General features: G+C 50.8%; 1 protein-coding gene across 2 annotated transcripts; it reads right to left on the bottom strand.

The window, feature by feature from the left end:
* Positions 1-67: 67 nt before the first annotated feature.
* Bik (BCL2 interacting killer) lies at positions 68-19126 on the bottom strand. 2 transcript variants are annotated; one of them, XM_076911758.1, is made up of 5 exons: positions 18965-19126; positions 3172-3343; positions 1501-1599; positions 972-1089; positions 68-540 (listed from the first exon to the last, which is right to left on the bottom strand). In XM_076911758.1, exons 2-5 carry the CDS (start codon positions 3336-3338, stop codon positions 448-450), a joined length of 477 nt encoding a protein of 158 aa, XP_076767873.1. In that variant the 5' UTR covers positions 3339-3343; positions 18965-19126; the 3' UTR covers positions 68-447. The 2 variants fall into 2 exon arrangements, with proteins under 2 accessions (XP_076767873.1, XP_034372873.1); XM_034516982.2 differs by lacking the exon at positions 18965-19126 and adding an exon at positions 18539-18692.
* Between the last annotated feature and the right edge of the window lie 8865 nt (positions 19127-27991).

The raw sequence follows: 27991 nt of genomic DNA, 5'->3' as shown, positions 1-27991 counted from the left end.
ATGTCCAGTATCACAACAGCCCTGCAGAGGACCTAAAGGGAGGCTGACTGGAGACATTTTATCGAACTCTCCTGGAAGCAACACTTTATTGAACTCTCCACCCCAAAGGAATCTAGTCCAGTAGATTCTGTGCCTCAAGGCTTCACAGACAGGGGTGTGGCCAGCACTCCCCCCACTGGTGGCCACAGGACCAGCCTGCAGAGAGGAAGGTAGCAGGGGGTCAAGAGAGAAGGGCCAGCCAGGCCTCAGGGGCATTTAGCCAGTAACGCTCCTGAGGTATAGTGAATTCATTTGCCTTACAAAAACCCAGAAAACCTGTATGAAATCTCAGCACTATCCTGAGTTAAATATAAAAAAAGGGGGGGGGGGGATCAGAAAACAGCATGGTTAGGGTGCCGGCACCTCTAGGGGTTGTGGGGCAGAGGCCAGCCCTGCCCCATCTGCACCTCACTGAAGCTGCAAATGCCAGGCCCCACCCAGTAGCAAGAGGACCAGCAGCACCATGGGAAACAGCTGCCCAGGGTCCTGATCAGGTGACACCTGTGGGACCAAGAGGAAAAGGTGAGTGAGGCCCAGGGACCACCTGGAGTGAGAAGCCGGCTCTTGGGGACTCAGAACAAGCACCTATGCACAACTGGGGGATCTGGGACATAGTATGAACATGGGGGTGGGCAGGGGAGGTGATCCAGAGACCATGACGGAGAGCATCCTCTTTTAGAGGAAGGCTCCCTGCAGGAAGTCTGTGGTCTGTGTGTACTTGAACCCTCCCTCAGTTCACCAGCCAGTCAAGCTGTTGCTGCACACACTAAGGCTGCTGGAATGGGGCAGTAGTGCAAAGAGGTGGGGAAAAAACTCTAAGAGTTTTTCCACCAGTGGGTGGAGACTGTGGCTAACTAGACAACATGGCTAAGAAACTGCTGGCTGCCCTATGGGAAGGATAACATGTGGACTAGAGGCTTCAAGGTTCTTACCCAGGCGCCAGGAGTCAAGACTCTCCAGGACCAGATATTTTCCCTGAGGTTGGTGAGGCTTCCAATCAAGCTTCTGAAAATACCTCTGACACCTGTCTGGCTGTAGGTGACAGCAAGTCTGTAAGACATGAGATGAGCAAGGTGATTACTATAGCCGTATAGGCACTGGAAGTGTACAAGTGTGACCCATTACAGCATGGACCACAGAGAGCCCCTATGCTCCTCTGGCTCTGCCCAGAGCCATCCCCAAGGAGCATCTCCCACTCTGAAGGCCCCTGAGCCTCTGGGGCCAAACTCGCTGCCCTGTGAGTTGGGATCTCTCAGGACTCTCAAGCCTGAGGGGAAACAGAAAGGACCTGGGTAGTGCCTGATCTGCTGCTAAGGCCAGAGGGGGGGATTGGGGGACCCACATGGGGGCTGGAAGGCAAGGGGTTTCAAGCTTGCCTGAGAACTCCCATGCTCTCTTCCAAGGTTTGCAGGGCTTCCTTGGGGCCCAGCCCTGTCTGGTTCCACCTGGGCAACTAGTTACCTGTGCATAGCAATCCCGGGCAGCTGGACCAGACGGGGGCTCCGCAGACACAGGTCCATCTCATCACCGATGCAGGCCAGCCTCAGGGCCACCTGGTTTCTGCAGGAAGGCATACAGCAGTTTAGTGTGGTTATGCTGGGGAGGCCATATCACACACCCAACCCAGTTTCTATGGGATTCAGGACCCAGCAAGAGGAAGGCAGTGGGATACTGGGGGGTCAGCAGCAAACCTGCCTGGTGTCCCACTCATCCATGGGTACACTTATATGAATAAAAGCCATTTCAAATGTGCCCCTGCAGGATAAGCCACAGGCTACTAAAATATTAGGCAGAGTGGCTAACCTGGGACTTATCTCAGCCTGTACCCCATGTCTGCCTCTTGTGGAAGTCAGACACAAAAGTACTAGGGAGTGTCTTGTGAACCTGCCCGGAAGTCAGGGATGGCTTGTCCCAGAAAACCACCTGAAGTTTCCTTTGAGTCTTGGGGAGGGGCCTACCTGGTAGGCTTTGGATGGTAGAGAGAAGCAAGTTGGGGTGCTTGGAGCCCCGTTCAGTTGGCTTCCTACAAGGTCTCAGTCTATCCTCCTGCTCCAAGACCTATCTCTAGTTCCCAGACTCAAAACACTTGTGTCTGTACCTTCTCCAGATGGAGACCAGTAAACCAAATTGAAGTGCATGCCTTCAATATAAAGAAAATCTCAGGGGCTGGAGAAGTAGCCTAGCAGTTAAAGGTACTTGTTGACTCTGGCAGAAGACGTGATTGTTTACAACCACCTGTAATTCCAGTTCCAGGGGACACAGCATCCTCCTGAGTACTGCAGGCACCAGGGATGTACATGGTGCACAGACGGACGTGCAGGCAAGCATTCATGCACGTAAAGTAAATCTTTTAAAACAATAAAAATTCTCCATTGAAACAGGAGCCACACTTGTATGGTGAATACACACACACTGAAACCAGCCTGGCTAAGCCCTTCCTGGGGTTTGCCCACACATTCCACACCAGCGACGCAGCAGCTCACTGGAAAGTCCCTGCAGAGGGGATCTTGAGGGATCTGCTCCACACACCCAGGTCCTGGGTCTATTCCTGATTCTGCTGGTCACAAGGGTTCCAGGAACCTGGAAGGGTTGCCTGGCAACCAGGTTGAGAGGTTTTGGTCCCGCCTATTCCCTGGGAGACACCCCCTGCCCCCAGGAAAATACTGTCCCCAGCTTCAGTTCACTCAGGAATGGAGCAGAGAGTGAGGAGACACTAATTCCATCCTAACTCCACGGCCAGAGTGGCAGAGAGCCCTGAAGCTGAGGGTACACATGAAGAGCCTGTGGTGATCTGCCTGTGTGCAGAAGGACTTGCCCTGGCCAGTATGGCTGCTCTCTTTCTGCTGGGAAGTGACTGGTGGGTCTCAGAGTCTGAGCGGGGAGGGACCTTGTCTTCTGGACAGAGAGGCAACAACAGAGAAGCCCTCTGCTAGTGAAACCAGATGGCCCAGCTTCAGGCTGCACTGTGCTGATCCCGACACCCAGGAAACACACGGGAGCCCTGTGGGGGTGGGGAGCACCTCCTGGAGGTGCTCTTCCACCCTGCCTCTTCCCCTCCCCCACTCCTCTACATAGAAGGTCATGTTCCAACCCATGTCCAGTGGAGGGCACTGGTCATTGGTCAGGCCCTACCTGCCTTCCAGGCACTCCATGAGGTCCAAGTCTCTCACAGAACTGACATTTTCTCCCCCAACAGGCTCCTTCATGCTGGGAGCCTCAGAGGCCACTGGAGGTTGGGGGACCTGGTCCTGTGGAAGAGTCTTGATGACGTCTCTGGCCATAAATCTCACCTCCGACATGTCTTCTGTAGGATAAAATAAGGCAGAGTGTGACTAGATCCCCAGAACTATGCAATGGTGACTACTGGAGCTCAGAACAACAAACCATAGTAGGTTCTTGGTATGTGGTATACAGGAAGCCCCTGGGGACTGCAAGGCCTTGGTATCTGAGTGTTTCTGATCCTCCTCTGTCCCAGAATGAGTCACAGAAACCAGAGTTGCTTCCACCAAGGCCTTTCACATAAGCTAGACTATCTATCCCAAAGCAGGCCACAAAGCTTCAACAAGCTTCTGGTCTTCTGTCCTTGTCCCTTAAAGATCAGGACATTCAAAGAATCTGAATAGACTCCCCACTGGCCCCACCCGAGTCTGTCACAGAGTGTGCTAATGCTTTTTGTCCAGCTAAAGCTCTACACACCACCACCCAGTCACCAGACCTGAGCATCAAACCAAGTTTTTCCAAGGGCTGGGAAAGGCTTAGACCATCGAGTGCTCCTGTTTACTATACAAGTATGAGGACCTGACTTAAGACCTCCAGAACACAAGGCAGGGCACAGTGCTACATGCTTGGAACCGCAGTCCTGGGGAGCTGGAAACAGAGTCCATGGGGCTTGCTGGCCAGCCAGCCCAACTTAATCAGTGAGCCCCAGCTTCCAGATGCTGTCTCAGAAACCCAAATCAGGGCTGGAGGCAGGGGTTAGTCAATTAGAGAGAGTGTGCACTGCTCTTACAGAGAACCAGAGTTCAATTCCTGGAATCTACATCAGCAGCTCACAACCACTTACAAACTCCAGGTCCAGGGGATTAGACGCCCTCTTTTGTCCTCCAAGGGCACCCGAAATCTCACACACATATGCATACAACACCCTCGCACACACAATTATAAATCTTTGGGGGGAGGGGACCCAAGGTGGACCTCTACCCTCCACATGTGTGCACACATGTGTACATACATACACATGCATGCATACCCACACATAAAACGTGTATACATAAAAGTTCTTTATGACTCCAGGTCTTCATGCCTGAAGGCTAAAAGTGACTGTCACTTTTCTCTCTTTGGCCATCTATGACATAAACATGGGCCAGTCATGGGGGGAAGAGGAATGTCAGACTCTGCTGCCCCACACCTAAGAATAACCTTCTCGCCTCTATGGCCATTTCTTCTGAGCTGCTTGGGCCGCCAACCAACTCTTGACTCCCTCAGACCCTCCAAAGTCCTGCTCTACACAGGCTATGTGCCTCAGCAAATCACCAAGTCCTGGGTCTCTGAAGTGAGCAGATGCTCAGGGCTCCAGCTCTGTCCCTGGGGACAGAGGAAAAGCCGGGGCGCCCCTGCCCACAAAGAGACTGAAGGAGAGCAACTCCTCAGCCCTGACTTTATTAAGAACACAACTAATGGGGTTCACTGTTTTTGTCCTGGGGACAGAACCTGAACTTCATGCAAGACAGGACAGTGTGTGCCACTGGCTACACCTCCAGCCTCACACCTTGTTTACTTACTTATTATTTTCTTAGTCTCAGTGTATGTGTATGATAGAAGGGGACAATGGCACAGTGGCCATTGTCTGTGGAGTTGTTCTCTCCTTCCCTGTTCACACACGTTCTAGGAATCACACTGAGGTCACCAGGTTTGCAAAGCAAGCACCTTCCCCACTGAGCCTCCTCCCAGGCCCTCAACACTCCCCGCCACCACCACCACCTTTGAGACAGGTTTTTTATGTAGCCCTGGATGTCCTGGAACTGTCTCTGTAGACCAGCCTAGCCTTGAACTTGAGATCCGTTTGCTTTTGCTTCCTGGTGCTGAGATTAAAGGGGTGTGTTGCTATTCCCCTCCCCCTTTAGTGTCTGCTATTGCTATGGAGTAATTATGGCAAATGAGCAAAATTCAATGAGAGTCCTCCATGATCCCATGCTGGTCGGTTTTTTCTCTGAACACTTCTGTAGCCACATTCACATCTTCCAAACCAAGGTGGCTACACAGTGCTTTGCAGCCCCCTTTCCCTCAAGCTCCGGTCAGAGGCTTCATTTTGCTCTCTAACCATCCTTTAACTCCTGCCAGGATAACTCCTCTGCACCAGCTCTCATGGAGGTCCGTCAAGACCCTCCCACACATTGTTTTAAGTAAGTATGTGAGTACACCGCGGCTGTGTTCAGACACACCAGAAGAGGGCATTGAATCTCATTACAGATGGTTGTGAGCCACCATGTGGTTGCTGGGAACTGAACTCAGGACCCCTGGAAGAGCAGCCAGTGCTCTTAACCACTGAGCCATCTCTCCAGCTCTTATCTTGTATTTCCTACACAAAGAAATATATGTGATCACCTCAGAGACCTATATAAAACCAGAAGGAGGGTTCATTGTGACAATGATGATTGTCATTATCACGTATTCTATAAACGAGTCACAGTATGTGATTAAGAAACATGGTACCTCTAGTGGAGAATTTCTCAACTAGAAGGAGTCAAGCAGCCAACCATCAAACAAATCCAGGAGGCAGCTCACATAGAGAAGGCCCAGCATGTAGCTGTTCAGAAGCACCATTATATTTTTGATGTTCAGAGGAATAATATTGCTGTGGCCTTGGAGGTCTCTTTAGCTATATAGAGCACGTAAGAAGTTAAAGAGTCCTCTGCACCACCATATTTCTACATAGGACATGGTGCACTGCAGGAAGCAAGGGCATATGATAGACGGGTGGAGACGCATGAAGAACAGAGCATCTCTCTACAGCAGGAAGCGGAGAACATCGCTGAGGGCGCTTCAGATCTAAAGCTGATCATACAAAAGTAAGCTCAGCCAGTTATGTGAACGAATCCACCTCAGCTGAGACTGGCAGGGAGAGTCACCTAAACGGAAACTAGTCTGTGTGACAAACTCTTCCTGCATGCCGTCTATTGAAATTACAGTGTACCTTTCCTAAGAAAAGACCAAGGTCCATTTAATGGCTTAAACCCACTGTCCAGTCAGCAGGTATTTCTGATCCTTGTATCTGAAATCGTCTGCAGATCACTTGGGAATAAGCAACTAGCAGGAACTTACTGCCTGACTAAAACTAACAATATTATAATTTGCTATACCTCCTTATAAGAAAGTGACAATTAAAACACAAAGGAGAGAGAGAGAGGAAGAGAGAGAGAGAGAGAGAGAGAGAGAGAGAGAGAGAGAGAGAGAGAGAGAGAGAAAGGGCAGCTCCCCTCCTGACTGTCATGCTGTAGAGGTGAGGCCTGGAGCTGCAGCATCCAGCCAAGGACAGTAAACAGGGCACTAGAGCAAGCCAGTACCTGACTCCTCGCCTTCCCAGTAGGTTCAAATTCCCATTCAGTTTCCAATTCCTGTGGTCAGAGGCTTCCTGAACTCCCAGTGGTGACTTCACATCTGTAATGACTCCATCCCCATGAGGCAGGCTGGGTGGAACTCTGACTTTAGTTCACCCCACGTGGTACCCAGCTACCTTAGGACCAAGGCATCGGCAATGATGGTGTGGATCTTAACACCCCAACACAAACACTTGTAGCCTGAGATAGCCCTCAGGAGGCTAAGGCAGGCAGACTGCTTTGAGTTCAAGGTGAGAGAGAGAGAGAGAGAGAGAGAGAGAGAGAGAGAGAGAAGAAAGAGAAGAGGGAAGGAAAGGAAAAGAAAAATGAAAAGAAGGCATTGAGCAGTCCTAAGAATCCAAAATTCAAAATCTTGAGCCCCAGCATCATACCACATGTCCGATGGCTCAGAGCGTGAGAACTTTATCCCATGCACAGAATTACTTAATATTCTATATAAATTACCCTCACTCAGCCCATATGTGAAAGTACATAGGAGAGGTAAGGGTAACTGAATTTCATGAGTAGGCTCTGACCTCATCCCTGTGCTATGTCCTTTGTGTGTGTGCATGCGTGTGTGTGTGTGTGTGTGTGTGTGTGTGTGTACAAGTATGCATGAAAAGGCCAGAGGTCAGTGTATGTTGGTGTCTTCCTTGGTTACCCTCCACTTGTTTTTTGAGGCTGGGTCCTTCACTCAGGCCTGGAGCCCTTTCTGCTGGGCATCAAACCTCAGGGATCCTCCTGTCTCTGTTGCTCCTGCTCTAGGGTTGCAAGCAAACACAGCCAGGCTTGGCTTTCTGTTTCCCGTGCTGAGGAAATCAACAGCCATCTTCTAGAACCCTTAATATATTTCATTATATATAAGCAGATGATATCTTAAATCCAAAACAATCCTAAGATGATACAAAAGTCCTGCTGGCTTGGGCCTGCTTCCCTACCCTGCACAAGGCTGTGTTCAAAGTGCTTGTAAAGATTCCTTTATTTCACCTCCCAACAATCCAGTGAGGGGCAGTGCACTTGTCTAGCATGCACAAGACCCCGGCTTCATCCCCAGCAACACAGAGACACACAAGAACCACCCTGAAAGTTACTTTCCGTTCAAAGAGAACAAACACTGGGACTTAGAAAAGTTCATACTGAGCCAAGAATGGATGGTGACCTAGGACTTCCTGTCGCTTCTCCAAGGCAGACTAATGTCCATCTTAAAGTGGAGTGACTGCAGGCACAGTGCACAAAGCCATCCTCTAGCGAGCAGGAGACTAAACACGGGTCTCCATTCACCCGTCACTTCCTGTAGTAAAGAAAGAGATGGCTGGAAGCTTAGTCACTTGGGGAACTAGAACATAATCTGGGACCCCCAGGTGTCTCAAGACTTGAGACAGGTGACTGTCAGCAATGCACCTCAAGTGGGAGCGCTCAAGGAGTGCACTCAAGGTGACATCATCAGCCACCACAGCAGGCATGAGGGTGTGGCAAGCTCCAGGCTTTGAGAAGCCATATAAGGGTAGCATTGTTCTCCCTTCCAGAAGTGGTAAAAGAATACATGTCCAGAGTTTCTGTCTCAACAAAGAGGTGGCTGTCTCCCCTTCCTGAGAGGAAGGTGGAGAAGAGGTGGACATCTGTTCCTGACGAAAGCTCAAATCTCACAGGCGCCATAGGAGCCGGGCTTCGAGGAGAAGAAGCGTAAACACTGGCACAGCCGCAGCACCTGCCGGGCAACACCTTTGCCTGGAGGCAGAAGCTGTGGGCTAAGCAGGAGGGACAGGGGCTCCACCTGCTCTGTGCACCTGCAGACAGAGCTGCAAGACTCTAAAGTAGGAGCTAGACTCCTAAACCCCTAGGCCAGGACCTGTGAAGGGGGCCGACCAGGGTCACCCAGCATCACCCATGTGCTCAAACAGGTACCTCAAAACTCTTGCCACATTTGTCCCAGGGGGTGCTTGGCAGGAGTTACAAAGAAAAGGAGAGAGCAAAGATCTGCAATACAGAGATGCCAGCTTGTCTTTAGCTAGCTTGGCTGGAAGCCACTCAGAGCCCCGATGGGCCATGATAGACGCTTTCCCGGCTGAGCTTGTACTCCAGAGGAGCCATTCCCAACCCTGGCCAGCAGCCAGCAATGCCACCATCTATCTCACAGGGGCAGCCTGACCTCACTGACCATGCCACTGTGCTGCCAGCTTACTGAAAGGCAGGGAGGAGACAGTAGGGTTCACACAGAAGGCAGGATGCGGAAGCCACAGACGTCCTACACTGGGACAAGGCTCAGCATTAGGACACCTAGGGGGTCCCCTCCCCCTGCTAAGCCTCCTTCAGTGGGTCAGCAGGTATGTGTGTCTATGTAGCATCATGTTTACGGAGGAATATCAGAGTAAACAGACATAGGTCAATATGCCAAAGTCACTAGCTCCATACACCAGGCCAAACGGATTTCACTGATCAGTCAAGGTGGCACACACCTTTCATGTCAGCACTCCAGAGTCAGAGTCAGGGGGATCTGTATGAGTTTGTTCCAACCAACTTGGTCTATATAGTGAGTTCCAGGACAGCCAGGGCTACATAGTGAGACCATATTGGAAAGAAAAAACAAAACAAAATAGTTGAACACAAATGCATTTTTTTCTTTTTCTTTTTTTTTTTCGAGACAGGGTTTTTCTGTGTAGCCCTGGCTGTCCTGGAACTCACTTTGTAGACCAGGCTGGCCTCAAACTCAGAAATCTGCCTGCCTCTGCCTCCCAAGTGCTGGGATTAAAGGCATGCACCACCACTGCCTGGCCCACAAATGCTTTTTTTTTTTTTTTTTTTAAACAGTAACAACAACAACAACAACAAAAAAAAAAAAAAAGGAAGGAAGAAAGGGAGGAAGAGGAAAAAGAGGGCTTCAGGTCAGATAACCTTGTAAAATCTTCATACAGAAACTCTAAAGCTCCTACATAAAGGATTGGGGGGGGGGGGGGGGAAAGGCGTTATGGCACAGGTTGTAATCCCCTGACTCAAGAGGTAGAAGCAGGAGGATGATCACGAGTTTAAGGCCAGCCTGATCTACATACCAAATTAGAGGACATCCTGAGCTACCTGAGGCTTCATCTCAAAACACCAAACATAAAATAATAATAGATACTATCAAAGATGCAGATAAAGAGAGACACGAACATGCTTATGACCAACATGTCTTGGCATGGTACAGACTAGAAGCAGCGTGTGCAAACGTGTGTGTCTGCTTGTGTCTGTGAGTGTGTGCCTTTTGGGTGGTCCTTGCAGAATTGTGTCTAGAACCTCACTGCCCTGAGGCTCAGGCCAGGGGTGACTCAGCCTGCCAAGCCATTTCCCTGGGAAAGCAGGCCAGGCCCTAATTTGCATCTGTCCCCTCCTTCTCTTCCTTTTCTCCTCAAAGCCCAGCCTTTACCTCTCTACCTTCTGCTCCACCTCAGGGCAGACCCGTGTTCCCAACCCACCCCAGGCAGGGGCCACAGCGGGTTGGGTCGGAACTTCATCCCTGAAACTGGACACCTAGCATTCACCCTGACCCCCTGCCCTGACAAGCTGAGCTCCAAGCATTTCCAGCACCAGATGGCTGCTGATACCAGGGGCCTGAGAGAACCGGCCCTGCTGGAGAGTCGGACACCCATCTCTGGCTTCCTTAGAACCCTCTTGGACTCCACAGCTCTTCCGTCTTGATGGGCCCAGGACAGTCCTCACTCTGACCGCATCACCATCCTAACCTCAACTCACCTTTCCCATCTCAGGACTCCATTTCCCTACATGCTGTTGAGTGAAGATAATGCAGCCGCATTGCTGGGGCTCCTTGTCTAGGCAAGAGTCCTACAGCTTTCCCCTGTTAGAACCTGAAGGGTGTGTAAGCAAGGCTCAGCTGTGTGTAGATCTGCTCCGTCTGTGTCCAGTGTAACTCTGCCACCACCATCAGAAATCAGCTCAGCTCATCTAAGCCCTTCCCATGAGCCTCTGTGTCCACCTAAGGTCAAGAATCAAAACGCAGAGGGCAAACACATGTGACCCAGGGCTGGGTAGAGCCCCGAGAGGAGGGTCCTTGCAGAGGCATTGCTCTGCTGTTAATCATCCTACCAGCCCCACCCCCTCCCAGGCGATATCGTCTCTAGCAGACCTCCACCAGGCAGAAGCCTCGGAGCTGACCTACCACAACTCTCTGGATCCCCAGACCCCCCACACACTCCTACCGAGTGACGCACTACACTTAATCTTTTTTCCAGCCTTGGCCTTTGCTCTGACCACACCCAGGAGCCATGAGCTGGGCCATGCTATGACCCTAGACCTATGCAGATGCAGTGACCACCATCTGCGCATGCTTGGGAAATCGGCCCTTCCTATGTGTCCGGAGGGGCTCAGCTCAGGTATCGTGTTCCCAGACGCTAAGAGCCCTCAGAGTTCACAGATGTTCTCGGCCTCTCTTGACTTCTGCCCAACTCTAGTGGATATCGCAGTTTCCTTTGTGATTTGGAGCATGGACACAGGCTGCTGGGTGTCCTTGGGCCTTTCAGTAAACCTGACTGAGCCTCATGTCTTCTCGAGTCTAGACTGGAGATGCTGTTGTAGGGGCCCAGGGATACAATCCATGTTGACGGACCCAGTAGAGAGTAAGCAGCTGAAAAATAGGACTGGCTATTAGTGTCTGTGTCTCACTTCCAACATACGACCTGACACGGAACAGGTGTTTGTTCAGAGAATAAATGAAGGCTGGGTATTCCCAGAAGACCCAGTGTGACCCCTGCAGGAAACTGCACTGGTTTTTATTATCAAGGTTCCTTTTTCCTTCCTTCCTTCCTTCCTTCCTTCCTTCCTTCCTTCCTTCCTTCCTTTCTTCCTTCCTTCCTTCCTTCCTTCTTCCCTCCCTCCCTCCCTCCCTCCCTTCCTTCCTTCCTTCCTTCCTTTTCTTCTGACAAGGATCCTTCCATGAAAGGAGAACACACCTACCCAAGTCTCCACCCAGGCTACAGCCCACACCTATCTTAATACATGCTCATGGTAGAAGGATGACCTGCTGCCAGTTCGGAGCCCTGTTTTACCCAATGCAGTCAGGATGCAAATCCAAGCTGACTGTGCCACACCACAGAGGAGCAATGCAGTGATCCCCCATAGGCTAGCCTCTGGTGACCCACTGCGCCCTCAGCTGTGTGACCACAGGCTCATCTGGGAACCGGGCATGCTCTCCCTCCCAGGAGCAAAGACAGATCTGGCCAGTTTGGCCCTGCAGGCACTTGGTGACTTCAGTCCCTGACAGCAACCGCTGACACACCAAGGAGGCAGGTCCCTGCTGCCCACTTCACAGATGTCAAACCAGGAGCAGATGGGGTCTGCCTGAGGCTACACGGCCACCTGAGTGGGTCGGTAGGGATGCTATTTCTGGTCTTCACCATCAGAACTCCCGGCTGCCCTTCCTAGGAACCATCCCAGTCCTGGACCTTGAAGCTGGAATGTCCCATGCCAGTAGCATATCCAACTTGGGAACAACTTATGGGGCAGTCAGACCCTACTCTGTCTCTGCTATGTGACCACTGACCAGTCACCTAACCTCTCTGGCCTCAATGGAGTCTCCTGCAAAGGACTGACCACTACAGGGGTGCTAAGATGAAAAGACACACACACACACACACACACACACACACACACACACACACACACACTGATGCCTCCTTTCTGTCACCAACCAGGGCCTCCATTAAAGCTGGGCCACTGAATCAGCAGAGTCCAGGTAGTCAGAAACACAACCAGCAAGTGGCCAAAGCCCCCATACTCCACTCCAAACAGGCAAGTTCACTCTCTCCTGAGGGATTGACAGCTATCAAAGTTGCACACGCGCATTCTGAGTTGCTGGTATGTGTGCCATGTGACTCCTGCAGCCACCCTGGGGAAACTGAGTGGGCAGTGAGTTCCAAGTCTCACCATCCATACGAAAGCCTGGTATGAGCTGTGCTGTACAGTGGCAGCGTGCACCCTTAATTCCAGCACTCAGGGAGCAGAGTCAGATAGATCCTTGAGTTTGAAACCAGCCTAGTCTACAGAGCAAGTTCCAGGACAGCCAGGGCTGTCTCATCAAACAAAAACAAACAAGCAAACCACAAAAGCCTGGGATGATGGGGCTTGGCCTGACTCTTGATAGAGGCAGGAGGATCCCCAGGGCTCTCTGCCTGGGCAGTCTAGCCAAATCAGTGAACTCTAGGTTCAGTGAGACACTCTGTCCCCCAAAATGTAGGGAGTGATTGAGGGAGACACCTATCTCTGACTTCTGGTCTCCACATACCTGTCTGTTCACACACACACACAGAGAACACAAATACACCTACACGCACAAACTTCTCTCTCAAAGGAGGAAGGCTATCAAGATGGAGGAGGAGGGAGGCCACGGGAGGGGCGTGGCATTCCTATCACAGATGCATCTAGCATCTGTCAGTCTGATTCCATGCCTGTGGAATCCAAACACCAACTCAAAGAAAAATGACAATTCTTGTTAATGTCTCAAACTGGTGAGAAATAGAGATGGTTGTCTTTAAAGTCATTTCTTTTTCCCAAGCCAGACTCAGGACCCCATTTCCAGGAACCTGCGGACGTCCAAAACAGTCTGCTTGGGGGTGGGGTGGGCGGGACTCACTTCCCAGCAGTGACAGAGAAGCAGTAGAAAAGGAAGGAAGACAGGGAAGAGAGAGAAAGGAAGGGACATTTGTGTCTGTGGATGTTGTCCAGTAACCTGGAAAGTGGTGGTCTGGAACAGTGTCAACACCTCAGTGTGGCCTGCATCTGTCCCTGAGCACAGGTGCTGTTAGATTGATCTGTTTTATTTCTTGTGCTTTGCCTGCATGTATGTGTGTGCACCCTGCACATGAATGCCCTTGCAGACCAGAAGAAGGCATCAGGTCCCCTAGAATTGCAGTTACAGGTGGTTGTGGATGGCCTAGCCTGGATACAAATACTCACGTTTCATGGGTCACGGAGCCATTCATAGTTATCTGTAAATGACCCCACAGAAGAAAGATCTAGAAGCAAACCTTTGAAGAATGCAATGGAACTTACAGAAGTGGTTGCCAGGGGACAGGGAGCAGTCCTTAGCTTGGAGAGCCAATGTAAACTTTTGTTGTTTTAGACAAAGTACCCTGGGTTTAAGGCTGGCCTTGAACTTCTGATTCTCTTGTCTCTACCTCATGAGTGCTAGAATTCCAGACATACTCTACCATGTTTTATGCAGGACTGGGAAAAGACCCCAGAATTTCATGGAGAATTTCATTTCATGGAGCCCACTGCCAACTGGACCATCCTCAGCCCCAAGCTTAAATGTTGGACAAAGGGCATTTAATTGCATATCATCCTGGACCCCAGCACCTAGCTGCTCCCCAGATTCCTAATTTGCCCTCACCTCCAGTGCCCCTGAGGATTGCACAAAGACACATAAGGTCATTCAGCTGTGTATAGGGACGGCACCCACCCAGGTTCTGTTTCCTTCTTGACAGCACATGATCAGAGACCAGTAAATGTTTTGTTTAACACGTATTTCTCTGAGGGAAACTCTGCTGTTAAGACAGGCCCTCTGAACCTCTGGGTTCTGTGTAACTTTGGACAGATTCCCTTAGGCCTCCTGGACCCCTAATTCCTCTTCAGGGAACAGAGGCTCGGAGGTGTGTTTGCCTGGTTAATCCTCTCTGAGAATACTCCAGTTGGGACTGCAACTCTGTGGTAGAGCACCTGACCAGTACGCCAGGGCCAGGCTTTGTCCAATCTGCAGGGGAAATGTATAGCTGTAACAATTCTCCTGATTGCCTGATTGAGTCTAGAATCTCTCTCTCTCTCTCTCTCTCTCTCTCTCTCTCTCTCTCTCTCTCTCTCTCTCTCACACACACACACACACACACACACACACACCACACGGAACTGTGCTTTTCTGTCCCCATTAGAGAAGGCCAGAGTAGCAAGCTACCTCCTCCCCTTTCAACTTCTAAGTTCTTCCTATGCTCTGGAATGTTTGAGCCTGAGGAGGAAGCACCAGAGCTGACTGGGAGGCAGACTCCATCCTCCCGCTTCCTTCGGGTGGTGCTGGGCTCTTCTTACCTAGACCCTTTCACTGCACCTTCAGCATCCCATGCCCAAGTAGGCCAGGAGACCTGCTTGCTTTTCAGTCCTCTGTCTCCAGGACAGAATTCAACTGCCACTCATTCAGCTGCCCCAGCGGCTTGGGTCAGCTGGCTCGGAGAGGCACTTGGCCCTGTGTGGCCTCGTTAAATGTTTACCTGTCTGTCTGCCCAGGCTAAGTTCTCTGCAAAAACAGCAAGAATGAGTAGCTCACGGGGACAGGGTGGACAATGCCCCTGTGTGGACGACCCTGTGTGTCTCTAGCACACAGCCTTTCCATCAGATAGTCAGGCAGGCTCTCCTTCACTGCCCTTCCCGGCATGGTAAGCTTCCTCTCAGCTTGGGTAACTGGGCACCAAGTTTTCTCCCATCTCCAGAAAAACAGGTTTGCTTGGCAGTGCCCAGAGGGTGTTTTGTGTTGTCACAAGTCAGTGTTGACACTAGGTAAATCAGCTGCCCTCTCTGTGCCACCCTGTGCCCTGCCCTCTCCCGCCTGCCTTTGGGGCCAAGAAACAGGCCTGGAATGTGTTTGCTGACACTTTTCTCCTCAGGCTTCAACCAACCAAGGATAGGAGAAAGGAAACCGCCACACACATCCAGTCCAGACCCACTGCTGGCTTCCTGGTGGCCACTACCAACAAAAGCCGGGCATCGTTCAGCACTTCCTTGAAACAGCTTCAGAATTGTTCTAGGCAGAGAGCAGAAGGGCGATTTCTCTGGCAGGATTCACTCCACCAGCCGCAGAGGAAGCAAGAGCCATTAATTGTCCATGAATGTAACTGACTCAATGAAAACAGGATGCTTTCCAGGGAGAGGGGGAAGTTCTGTCTGTGGCAGGACAGCTTGAAGTCTCACTGGCCAGTATGGCCTTCCAAATACCCCTGCCCTGCAACTAAGAGAGGTGGGAAAAGAACGTAAGACAGGATGGCGAACTGTACCCTGCTTTTCTTTTTTCTTTTCTTTTCTTTTCTCTTCTTTTCTTTCCTTTCAAGATAGAGTCTCCTGTATTCTAGGTTGGCCCTCCAACTCAATATGCAGCCAAGAATGAATGACCTTGAACTTCTGCTTCCTTCTGGGTGCTAGCTAGTGTTGGCTTCCATCCCTGGTTTATGCAGTGCTGGGAGCTGAACCCAGGAATCTGTATGTGTTATCCAGCCACTCTACCATCTGAGCTACATCTCCAGTCCACAAGCTCTGGTTTCTTTGCTCTCAGTGAGTCCAGCAGTGATTATGTTACTGTATATCATCCACCTTATAGTGACCAGCATGCAGGTAACCCCTCCATCCAGAGAGAGAGTCCAGGCTATAACGGGCACCTGGGACCTAACATTTGATGTTCCTTGTCTCACAGTACCTGCTGGCTACAGAAGGTCAGGACACAAAGACATGAGATTATTTCAGACAGCCAAGGGCTTAGGGCAGAACAACTAATGGGTGAGATGGCAGCAAGGGCAGACGTGGCGGGGTTGTCAGAGAAGGTGTCAACTGAACAAAGACATCAGAAGATGAAGAGCCAGGGCTGTATCACTCCGATAATCTCTTATAAACCTCCCAGTGCTTGGAGAAGCATCCCTACAAAAAAGGATCAACTGTGGCAGGGGAGCAGCTCAGCTTAAAATACACAAAGCCCAGGGCCCCATCCCCAGGTCTGGAAACAAAACAAAAATGCTAACCAGGGGACAGCTTAGAAGGTAAGCTGAATGAGCGTGTCACCAAGTTGGAAAATGACACTGCGTTTTCAAGCTCCGGCTGGAAGCCAGCACCTTCCGACAAGTGCACATTTTGAGTTAAGAGAGTTAAAAAAAAAAAAAAAAAATGAGACCCTGTCTCCGAAATACAAAAGAGCAAACCACAGACAACCTTGAAAACCTAACTCTGGAGGAATAACAGAGAACAGCAGCCATGGTCACTGTCAGCTCTGTGACCTTGAAGGGGAGGTGCTGTGGTTAGATATGATGTGGGGGGGTCTCCAAAGCTTGGAGTGTTGACATTTAATCCCCCTTGTGAGGTTCTTAGAGGGGAAAACTCAACCTCACTGTGGGGTGCAGAGGCTAGACCTTTGAGAGGTGGGTAAAATGCACAATGTATGTCTTCTGCCAGCGAGAGGGCATCACCCAATATGGCCCCTCAACCCCACATGAACCCAGAATCATAAGCCAGAATAAATTTCACTTCTTTATAACTTAACTCGACCTGAGGCATTGCATCTTACTAGCAACAGAAAGCAGACTAAGAGTCAGCACTCAGGAGGCAGGCAGAATTGAGAATGCAAGGTTAGCCTCTGCTACATAGTGAGGCCTTCTTTAAGAAAAATGGCAGTACGCACAGAGCCGTGAGTTCCATCCCCAGCTACAAATAAACTGGACACAATAACTATACCTGGAATCCTAGAACTCAGGTGGTGAAGGTATGAAAATCAGGAGTTTCAAGACCATCCTCGGCTACATAGTGAGCTGGGGGCTAGCCTAGGCTACGTAAGACTATGCCTCAAAACAAAACAAAGAAAGCCTCAAATCCTGGAGTATAGAGGGGAGAAAATTGCAGCGGGGGTGGGGGGAGTGAGTAGTGGGGAGGGGCAAGGCTGGGAAGTCAGGAGTGCCACCTGTCCTAGGCAGGACACTAACTAGATCCAAAGGCAGCTAAGGGCCCCAGATGACCCTTCTGTGGATGTTTGTAAAGTGGCAACAGTAAGCATGTCCGAATGGAATGGAAATCAAGGTAGCATTGCTGAGTAGCTCACTCTCTGCTTGGGTGAGGTCCTTCCCTACCAAGCTAAACCAGGATGCATTTCACAAACTCAACAAACTGAGGTCCAATGGTGGAGGAGCCTCGAGAACGCCACACAGTCAGAACAGAAAGTAGGTCACGGTAGAGAGGTTGGTGTGGCCTCTAAGAAAACTCTCTAACCTTTGAAGGTGCCAGCTCTGCTCTATGTGACTGTTGGGATGTAAGCCTGTTACTCTATCTGAAATGAGGCCTGCTTGCCGGAGGTTAAAATTAAGGTTCACTGATAACCCATCCCGCACCCCCTCCCCCAAGTAGGTACGCAGCTGGCTCCAGACCGCAGTAACAGTGTTATCACCTGCAGCGACAACAACAATAAACAACACTTTGCAGGGGTGGCTCAGTACACTTCAGAACAGCAATTAAGTTTACAAAACCACCTGCATCCTCATCCTCAAGGCTACAAGGCTGGAGAGGACAGCAAAAGTGAGGAAAGTACGGAGCCCCCAGTGCTGGTTGTGGCTGGTACACGGGCGACCTTGTTGCCCGCCTGATCCCTGCGCCTGGGCACGGACATGTGGGAGCTTCTGGGAAGTGATGGTCTGAACTACCCAGGTCGCCTAAGAAGGCCCTTTTGCCGCCCCTCGTAGATGCGAAGCTGAATTCTGTCGGGGACAGGTGTGAACTACCAGGCAGAGACGGTGCGAATCCCAGGATCCCCGAGGGAGGGACAGATGCGAACTCTAGGGTCCTCGGGGAGACAGGTGCCGACGCCATCTTCTGCCTGCGGCCCTGGCTGAGCCTGGCCGCCCTACTGTGGCAGTGCCGCGCCCTGGTCTCTAGCTGCTCCCCCTAAGTTTTCGACAACGAGGGTAGGGCGACAGAAAGGCCACTTGTTCACCGCGTTCTGGAGCCAGGGTGCAAGGGCCACCCCAATACACGGACGCGCAGCGAGACACGCGGACCCGGCTAGCACTTTCTGGGGTGTCAGACGCGGAGGGGACGTTTCGGAGCCAGGGGCCACCGAGGAACTTGGACACGGGTCCCCAACCTTCCAGCCAGTTGGGCTAAGGCTACCCAGCGCTTACCTGCCGGGCTGAGCTGTCGTAGCGGCGGGCGAGCTGCCCGAACACTTCTCGGCTGGGACGCCGGTGGCGGAGTCGGGGGCGCTGGCTGGAGGCGGGTTACTGTGAGCGGCGGGCTGGGCTCTGATAGGTGGCCGCGCCCGCCCCACCCCTCTCCTTTAACCCCTCCCTCCGGGGCTCCAAATCCTAGGTCCCAGTGTAGCTACGGAACCGCTGTTTTAAAGTCGTTAACCTGCAGACGTCTCTCCGTCGTCGTCTGCTGCCCTGCCTCGGTGTCCGTGCCAATGCGTCTGCGAGTGAGCTCTCCGCACCCGAGTATCCGTGGACCCCGCCTCTGCCATCGCCGTGGCCAAACCCTAGCAAGGGCTGCCTACTTGGTCCTCACAGTACTCCTAAAGGCTCGGTGATTTTCCCTGACCACTTACTTACCCACGTGGAAACTGAGGCTCAGAACGGACGATGGCTTGTGTGAAGCAAATATCCAGAACTCCGCGCTTTTCAGGCTGCTACGCTTGGGGGTTGGGTGTCTTTAAAACTTCACCAATGTCGAAAGTTCTTCCCAGAAACCAGCCAGGAAGCCTATGGCTTGCTTTCCTTTGCTCCCGCCTGTGACAAGCTTTCCGCTGCACCTCCCAGTCCCCCACCCTTACCCTCTCCCCCCTCTCTCCTCTCTCCCGGTGTATGGGGTGTTCACCCCGCCCTCCAGCGAAGACTTAGGGTGAAGAAAGGGATCGGTTTGAGGTGACATCTAGAATTACAGATGAAGTGGGAGGAGTTCAGTCTCCAGTTCCACGGACCCCGGGGCTCTGAGGTGTGTTATGATGGAGGGCTGGCGGAATTACAAAGTAACCACTATCTATACAACAACAAAGCTTGTTTATCCCAGGTCGGCTGCTCTCAGGGTAGCAGAGGTCAGGGTCTGGGGCAGGTGCCTCCTACTGCGTGCTTTGTCAAGTAGTCAGCTGGGCTTTTTCCTCTCCTGTCAGGAGAGAGATGATACTTGGGGTTCCTTAAATGTTCTCCCGACACAGGAAGACAGCCCCTCCCCCACATGTTAGAAGGGCAGAATTTAATCTCACAGTTCCAAACCTGCCACTCGGACCTTTCCAGTTTTGTGGTCCTTCTGTCACCTCCAAGCCCAGAAGGGAATTTAACCCTGACCTTTGGTCCTCGCCATCAGGGATGGCCACAGCCCGGAGTCACAGCCCGGAGTTGGGGGCAGGAAACCTTGAAGCCTCTTTGCCAGTCCATTTTGCAGATGAATTTGCAGAAAATTGAGACCGAGAGAAGAGAGAGACAGTGGCAAGGGGTCTCACAGGCCAGAAAGACCTGACAGGTCTGTGGATATGTACAAGGGCCTCTGGAAGCACAATGCCAGGCACATAGTAAATGTTCCGTAGACTAGATGGAGGAAGGAGGTCAGTTTGAGGTCAGATGGGGACTTACGGGCTCAAGGGAGGGGGTGAGTGAAAATATTTAGGCTGCAAGATCCCCAAGGCAACATGGTGATCAAATGGGAGGCTAATCAAGTGACCACATCCCTGAACTGCCTGCCACTGGGAGGCTGGGAAGTTGGTTGGGTGGGTTCTGGGCAATACAGCAAGAATTCATTATTTGGAGGGGTTTGTTTGTTTGTTTGTCTGTCAAAGCAGGGCTTCTCTGTGTAGCCCTGGCTATCCTGGAACTCACAGAGATCTGCCAGCCTCAGCCTCCCTAGTGCTCAGATTACAGTCATGCACCACCAGGCTGAGAATCCATGTCTCAAGTTAGAGACAAACGAAGGGGAATGGGGCAAAATCACTTAAGTAAGAGCACGGGCTTCCAGTTAGCGCTCAATAATTGGGTGAGACACAAGAAGTAATGAAAGCAGAGACAATGGAGACACTGGTCACCTTCTGTCCCCAGGGCTCAGCACTTGCTCTTCTCTTCCCTCCCATGTTCTTTTGAAACACGCATTCATTCATTCTGTCGGAGAGAGGAATATGTGTGTGAAGGTCAGAGGTCAACTCTCAGGGGTCAGTTCTCTCCTTCACCATGTAGATCCCATGTTTCATCCCAGAGCCACTCACTAGGCTATGCACCCTGCTACCTGAGAGGACCTAACTCAGGGACTTGCCCCTTTCTTCTCTGAGGGCCTTAATCCATAGGTGCTGCTCGCAGGTACCTCTGGGTCCTCTTAACCCCGCTGCTTTCTGTGCCCATGATCACTTGTATCTACGGCCCGGCTTACACTGACTTCAGGCCAAGTTTTGCCCTTGAGCTGTCTTCGGATCCTTTGTTTAACAAATACTGGTAGAGTCTGGTGCAGTGGCCCCTGAAATCCACATTCTACAAACTGAGGCAGGAGGAGTGAGAGTTTCAGGCCAGTCTGGGCTACATAGTGAAACCCCCCTGCCTCAAAAATCGAAGAATGGGGGGTTGGGGTATAGCTTGGTTTGTGGAGTGCATACCTTCTATTGGACCTGCCAGCCATCAATGGGGCTAGCCAGCCATGCCCAGGGATCTCACTGTCCCTGACTCCCCAACACAGGGGTTCAAGCCAGCACTGACATGCTCAGATCTTTCCATGGGTGCTGGGATTGAACTTAGCAATGGCCTTACCCATGTATCTCTCTCCTTTGTACCGTGGTTACACTTGTATGAAGTTTGAAACAAGACAAAGGTCATCTATGGACAGAAGGGAAAATAATGGAGACAGGAGTTGGTGAAAAGGGGACACAAGAGAGAGAGCTTCTTGGGTGGCAGAGATGAGGTTATTCAGCACACGTACACAACTCAACATGTACCATGTACCGAGTCAGATGTTTGCCGTTCGTGCAGGTTTGGGGAGGGAAATGAAAAATCAATACAAAATAGAACCCAAGCCCACAAAGGATAACAGATCAGACTCAAAACGTTGAAAGATGAGGCTCACCAAGATCCAGACTGACAGCTGCCAGGAGAGTCGACTGGCCAAGTCCATGATGCTCTGGGAAAGGCCAGCTTCAGTGGTGACAAAAAAGAATCGTCATTGAAAACAGACAATGCAGCTTGCTTAGCCCAGTGGCATGGGTATTTAATAGCAGTTTAACATAGACAAATGTCAGGCCAAGAGCCAGTGGCTGGGGTGACTGAAATAACCTGTTTTGGTGTGTGTGGCTTGTCAGGGGATGGAGAACAGATCTCCACTCTGTCAGACAATTGCAGGAATCCAGGGTCCTAAGATAGCTGGCCCTGCAGCATCATGGAGGCCTTGAACAACAGGCTGTGGACGTCCCCTGGTTATCATCCAAGTCAGGTCTGGTGGGAGGCAGGGGATCCACATGGTGCGGACAGGAAGAAGCCCCAGCCATGTGGAATCTCCTCCCATCCAGAAATAACATCCTTTGACAGGCAGCTTATCGGTGTGATAGCAGGTTTTCTCAAAAACAATTACAGCCCCAGAAACTCACCATGTACCTTCGGCAGGCACAACAGTGAGGGCTGGGCACATGTCTGCTTCCAGGACATCCTGAGAAGGGCCCAGCTCCCTCCTCTCCGTCTAAGAAGGCAGGTCCTGTTTGCTTTGCTGCATCCACACAGGGCCCTAAGCAGGGATCTGTCTCACAATGGAGAGACTTTTGTTTCATCCAGCCTCACAGCCTTGTTATCGCTGTGTCACAGAGGAACACCAGGTCAGGCAGGTCACTGGCAAGGTTTCACAGGAGGCACGAACCAGCTTGTCATCCCCAGCCCATTGGGCTTTCCTTTCTCAGTCCTGCCTCAAAGAATGAAGAGAACGGGGGTGGGAGCACATATCTGGACTTTTCCTCACACAGGAAATTATCTATTTTTTTCTTTAAAGTTCTTCAAGCATGTCTTTCCCTCCGGGAAAATTCATACGTTACTGTGTTCCCCTGAAGTACAAAAGAAACGTAGATAAAGCTTTATTATATGTTCTGTGGTGTGCGCATATGTACAGGGGCATGGGCATAGACGCTGGAGAGTAGAATTATTCTCTGTAAATGTAACTTTTTTTTTTTTCATAGATTTATTTGTTTTATGTAAATAAATACACTGTAGCTGTTGTCAGACAGACCAGAAGAGGGCATCAGATCCCATTACAGATGGTCCTGAGCCACCATGTGGTTGCTGGGAACTGAACTCAGGACCCCTGGAAGAGCAGCCAGTGCCCTTATCAGCTGAGCCATCTTGCCAGCCCTGTAAATGTAACTTTTATTCTCCTGTTCCTTGTCATCTCAGAGGCATTTACAGGGCTGCTTCTGTCTGCTAACCTAGGCCTGGTCCTGGAAGCTTCTAGTCTCCGTACAATCTAATATAGGCCTAGAATGTTTTCAGCCTCTGAGAAGAGCTGCTGAATACGCTCACCCCTTCCTAGTTCTTCCTGGGCTCTGGCTGGTTCAACTCAGCTGTTCTGGTTTAAAACTCTTCAGTCTGGCTTCTCAGGGCTTCTGAAGGCTCTGCCTGACCTCAACCTAACCCTGGCAATCTGTTCTACTTTTCTGGCTCCTTCTTAGTCTCTGGCTCCTTCTGTCCTCACCTGTGTCTAGCTCATTCTCTGTTGGGATTAAAGGCCACCACTGCCCAGCTAGTTGCTCACAGTTCCAGAGGGACAGAGTCAGGGGTGGGGCATGAAGATGGGGGTGTGGCAGCAGGCAGGAAGAGCATGGTGGCAGGAGGAGGAAGATCTCCTCCATCTGCACTCAGGAAGAGGACTGCAATGAAGACAGCTTTGCTCTCCACCCCCATTCTGCCTTTATACCCCATTCTCCCCTGTGGTCAAGCCCGGGTTGCATTTTTCTCGATTGGCGATTAATATGTGAGCACCAAGTTCACTGTGGGCAGTGCCATCCTTGGGCTGGTGATTCTAAGGGCTATGAGAAAGCAGGCTGAGCAAACCAGGAGGAGCAATCCAGTAAGCAGCACTCCTCCAAGGCCTCTGTGTCAGCTCCTGCCTCCAGGTTTGGCTTGAGTTCTGGCATGGACTTCCCTGGATAGTTGGCTCATATGTCATAAGGCAAAATAAGCATTTTTTTTCTTACATAACAGCAGTAGAAACCCTAACTAACACAGGCCCAGACAGTCTGGAAGCTGCCAGCTCTATCTGGCCTTCTGCCTTCAGGAGCTAAGCATGGTTGCAAAGCCCTAGGGAATCACTTTTCTTTCTTCTTCTCTGTATCCTGCCACAACATGTCACAGCCTAATTTCAGAGTGAGGATGTTGATGTCACAGGGGTTTTTGGCTTTCTTACACAGCCCTCATCTGAACTTATCAGTGAGTGGTTCCCAACTTCTAGGTCCCCATCTTAAAGTTTTACTGCTATGAACAGACACCATGACCAAGGCGACTCTCATAAGGACAACATTTTACTGGGGCTGGCTTACAGGTTCAGAGGTTCAGTTCATTATCATCAAGGTGGGAGTCTGGCAGTGTCCAGACAGGCATGGTGCAGGAGGAGCTGAGAGTTCTACATCCTCATCTGAAGGCTGCTAGCAGAATACTGGCTTCCAGGCAGCTAGGATGAGTGTCTTAAGGGCCACACCTACTCCAACAGAGGCACACCTCCTAAGAGTGCCACTCCCTGGGCCAAGCGTATCCTGGGCCGAGCATCACAATCCCTCACTGGAGCATTCCCTGTACCTCCTCAGTGTGATTCTGGGGACTCATGGAAGGCCTGTCACTCTTATCCCCTGGGAATTCCTAATCTAGAGGAAGCAGTTGCAACCTGGAAGGAAAATTCAACAACCAGTATAGGCCAGAGTCCGTTCAACTTTATTTTTAGATTTATTTATTGTATGTGCATGAGTGTTTTGTCTGTATGTATAACGTGTGTGCCTGGTTATCCCCCAAAGGTCAGAAGAGGAGATTAGCTCCCTTGGAACTTAGCAGTTACAGACGGTTGGGAGCTATAATGTCAGTGCTGAGAACTGACCCTGGGTTCTCTGCAAGAGCAGTACACGTGTTGTTTGTTTGTTGTTTGTTTAACTCTCCATCTTCTTTGGGGGCTGGACTAGAGTTCTGAAAGAAATAGAGATGCAGCCTGTCAAATAGAGGCCACCTCAAATGGAACCCCTGGCCAAGGATTCCCATGGGTCCCGAGGCTAACGATATGGAGCTCAGAGGATCTGGGTACCTGACTCAGCCTCTCAGCCATTGGCTGGTTCCTCCATGTTCCACAGGCCTTGGGTGTGGAGCTCGGAGTGCCATGGGGAGGCCCTGTGTGGAAGGCTTCGTTCTCTGTGTTCCACGTTCCAGGTTTCAGGGCTTACTCAGTAGCAAAATGACAAAGACACCTGTCCAGTTGCCTGGTCTCTAAGGGCCTTAGGTGCTGTCTGCAGGAAGGATGTGTGAAAAGTATAGGAGATGGGTGGTTGGGGGAGGAGGACAGAGTTTGTCATAAGCCAGGGACATGTACCTCAGCTTATAGTGGTAAAAGTCTGTCTGCTCCACGGCACACAAGGCCAAGTGCACAACCCCTTCCCCAAGACAGCCCAAGACCCAGGATCCTGGAGGACATGGTTCAGGAAAGAAGATCTGGGATTGAGATATTTTCCTCAGAGAGGATCTCAATATATCCTGGATGGGATGCTGGGACTGGGGAAGTCTGATGGAATCCCTGTGAACCCCTTATAGGAAGCCAGTCAGCCCTTCAGTCTTCTATTGTGACTCTCTGGGACACAAAGGAACAGCCCCAGACAGGCTGGGAAGAGATAGCTTACAGGCTCAGTACAGTGACTATGGAGCCTCTTCCTACTCTGCTTAACTCTCTTCTGGTACCTTCTAGCTCTCTGTGGCTTACACTGCTCCACCCCCAGGCAAGATGGAAAACAAAACAGAACAGAACAAGAGGCCTAGGCTGTAGGTGAAGTGGGGAGCAGGGCCTGGCTTTGGGGTAGATCTTTTGGGTAGATTTATCTGGCTGCTGCTATCTATCCTGAAGGCAATACCCCAGGGGGTGGACTGGGGAGGGGGCTAAAAGGTGAGGGGTGGAGCCAAATTTCCCAGTCCGATAGAATAAATCCGGTTTCTGGTCTCTAACCTTCCAACCTGGCTCAGTAGGGAAACTGAACCTTGAACCTCGGTTTTGCTTTTGGGAGAAGAGACATGCTCTAGGCAGGTCTTTACTTGAAGTTACTCTTGCATTAATAACAAATGGTGGCTTTCTAATGTCATCTTAGAGGAGGGTTACGCAGGGAAGTACTGTCTAGTTACAGGTTTCAGGGCAGCTCTCCGGGATATGTCATCATTCCTTCCTTCTTACGGGCTGAACACCTGCTCAGCTTGACACGATGAAGAAGCAGGGCTGAGCCCCTGGGGGTGTGTGTGTAGAAACGGACCAGAGAGGGAGGGGGAAGAGAATCGGGGAATAGACAGTCAAGCCCCCACGAGGGAGCAGCTCTCTCAGCTGCTGTTCCTGGAAGGGTGCCAGGTGACGACCTGCCCACTGGTGATTCTACAGCGCGCGTTCCAGGTTGAAATGTCCTCTTGGTCCCTCAGCCTCACCGCTACAGGATCCGCGCTTGCGCACTCATGCCTCAAGTAGCTGTGTACCCTTTGTTCCCAGGGACTGGTTCCCCACCTGCTAGCCTCATGGTTAGGACCACAGTAGCATTCTGAGCCTCTCTGGCTGTCCCTGGGCCAGGGTCACTTTTGGACTCCAGCCTATCCTAGGATAGTGTCCCCCCACTTCAAGTGCTTCTTTCTACACATCGCCCTGAAGCGAGCCTCAGCATCTTACCTCTGCAGTAAGCCTCACCCACGGGACAAGGCTTATTGAATATCTTCCAGGAGGCAGCGGAGCAAGGCCTGGGAGTGCCATGCAGTCATCCCTCTCCACAATGGGGATGCAAACACAGAAGTCAGAGCCTCAAAGGGACGTCTCTGGAGCGGATTATATTAAATGATTCCACTAGGTGGTGCTAAAGGCCAGTAGTTAGGAATGGAAAAGGCACAAGGACCTGGAGGCCATGGGGGTGGGGATTTAAGAAACCTGGCGCAGGAGCCCAAGCTGAAGGTTAGGAGGTTCTGTGGCAGAAATGGTCAGACCTCAAAGTTTCAATTCCAGGCTCTTCTGTTCACATGAGGTACATGTTTTCACAACATCCTCTATTTTGGTTTTTCTAAAAGATGTATTTATTTTGAATATATATGTCAACATCAACATATATATATATGTTTCTTGTCTGCACGGAGGTGTGTGCACTACGCCCGTGCAATACCAAAAGGGGACATTTGATCCCCTAGAACTGAACTCACAGAGGGCTGTGAGTTGCCACGTGGACACTGGGAACTGAATTCCCATCCTCTGTCTGCAAGAGCAGGAAATACTCTTAGCTGAAGAGCCATCTCTCCAGCCTGTTCTCACAGCCTTCTTATTGGGGGAAAAAGAAAACTGTAATAGTGATTGAATACAAGTGGGTCATGCAGAATTACAGCAAGACAAATGGACAACCCCACCACCACTACAGTTTCCCCAGAGATTAAGCCCAACACTTTGTATGTACATGCTAAGCATGTGTTGTATGATAAAACTTTTGGGGAGATGCTAAGCTATTCACCCAATAAAGGGAGCCTCTGACAGACCAAGGTATGGATACTATGAAAGTCCATTTGGTGAACCATGAGAATTACTGGGGTTACTTACAGGAGCAGAAATGACTCAAAGACAGCTACATGACCAAAGCCCACCCAGTGTGGGTGACAGCTCACAAAACCGGGAACGTGGAGACACTACACAGCCTGCAGGCAGCTCAACAGGTTGGAGAGTGTCCTTTCCAGGTGCCTCAGTTGGTCTAAATATCTTCCAGGCAGCTCACCTGGTTTCTGCTTCTTCTCAGTCTGGTCTCAGAAATCTTTGCAGCTTAGCTTCCCTGTTCTGAGGGAGACTCTCAGCTTTTATCGCTTGCTGTGGCAGGGAGGGGCCTAGTGAATCCTGTTAGTTTTAGGGACTTCCTAAAGCTATTTTGAGTTGCTTGCCTTCCTGTTTAAGGAAACTGTTAACTCATAACAGCATGTTCTCTGCTGCTAGGCTACAACCTAGCCCAAGAATGACTTTCTTTTTACAAAAGCCTGCTGGTCAGTTTTGAATTTTTTCCACAGCCTAAAATCACCTGAGAGTAAAGGGCCTCAATGGAGAAATCTTCTACAACAGCTTGGCCTGTGAGTTTATTAGTGGAGGTCTGTCTTGATGTTAACCTATGTAAAAAGACCTACCCCAGGCCAGTCCTGGTAGTGCATGCCTTTAATCCCAGCACTCAGGAAGCAGAGGCAGGCAGATCTCTGTGAGTTGGAGGCCAACCTGGTCTACAAAGTGAATTCAGGGCGGCCAGAGCTATGCTACATAGAGAAACCATGTTTTGAAAAACAACAACAACAACAATAACACAAACAACAACAAAAACAAAAAACCTAGCCCACCGTGGGCAGCATCATTCCCTTGACAGGGTTCTGAACTAGGCTAGATTGAAAACAGCTAGA

The sequence above is a fragment of the Arvicanthis niloticus genome, chromosome 13 (genome assembly GCF_011762505.2).
Source record: "Arvicanthis niloticus isolate mArvNil1 chromosome 13, mArvNil1.pat.X, whole genome shotgun sequence".
Lineage (NCBI taxonomy): Eukaryota > Metazoa > Chordata > Mammalia > Rodentia > Muridae > Arvicanthis > Arvicanthis niloticus.
This window is presented reverse-complemented; position numbering and strand designations above follow the sequence as displayed.

Coding starts and splice junctions, on each gene's coding strand:
- Bik (XM_076911758.1), bottom strand. CDS start 3,338: ATGTCGGAGGTGAGATTTATGGCCAGAGACGTCATCAAGACTCTTCCA. Junction 1,090..1,500: donor CCCGGGATTGCTATGCACAG/GTAACTAGTTGC, acceptor CATGTCTTACAG/ACTTGCTGTCACCTACAGCC. Junction 541..971: donor TCTTGACTCCTGGCGCCTGG/GTAAGAACCTTG, acceptor TTGGTCCCACAG/GTGTCACCTGATCAGGACCC.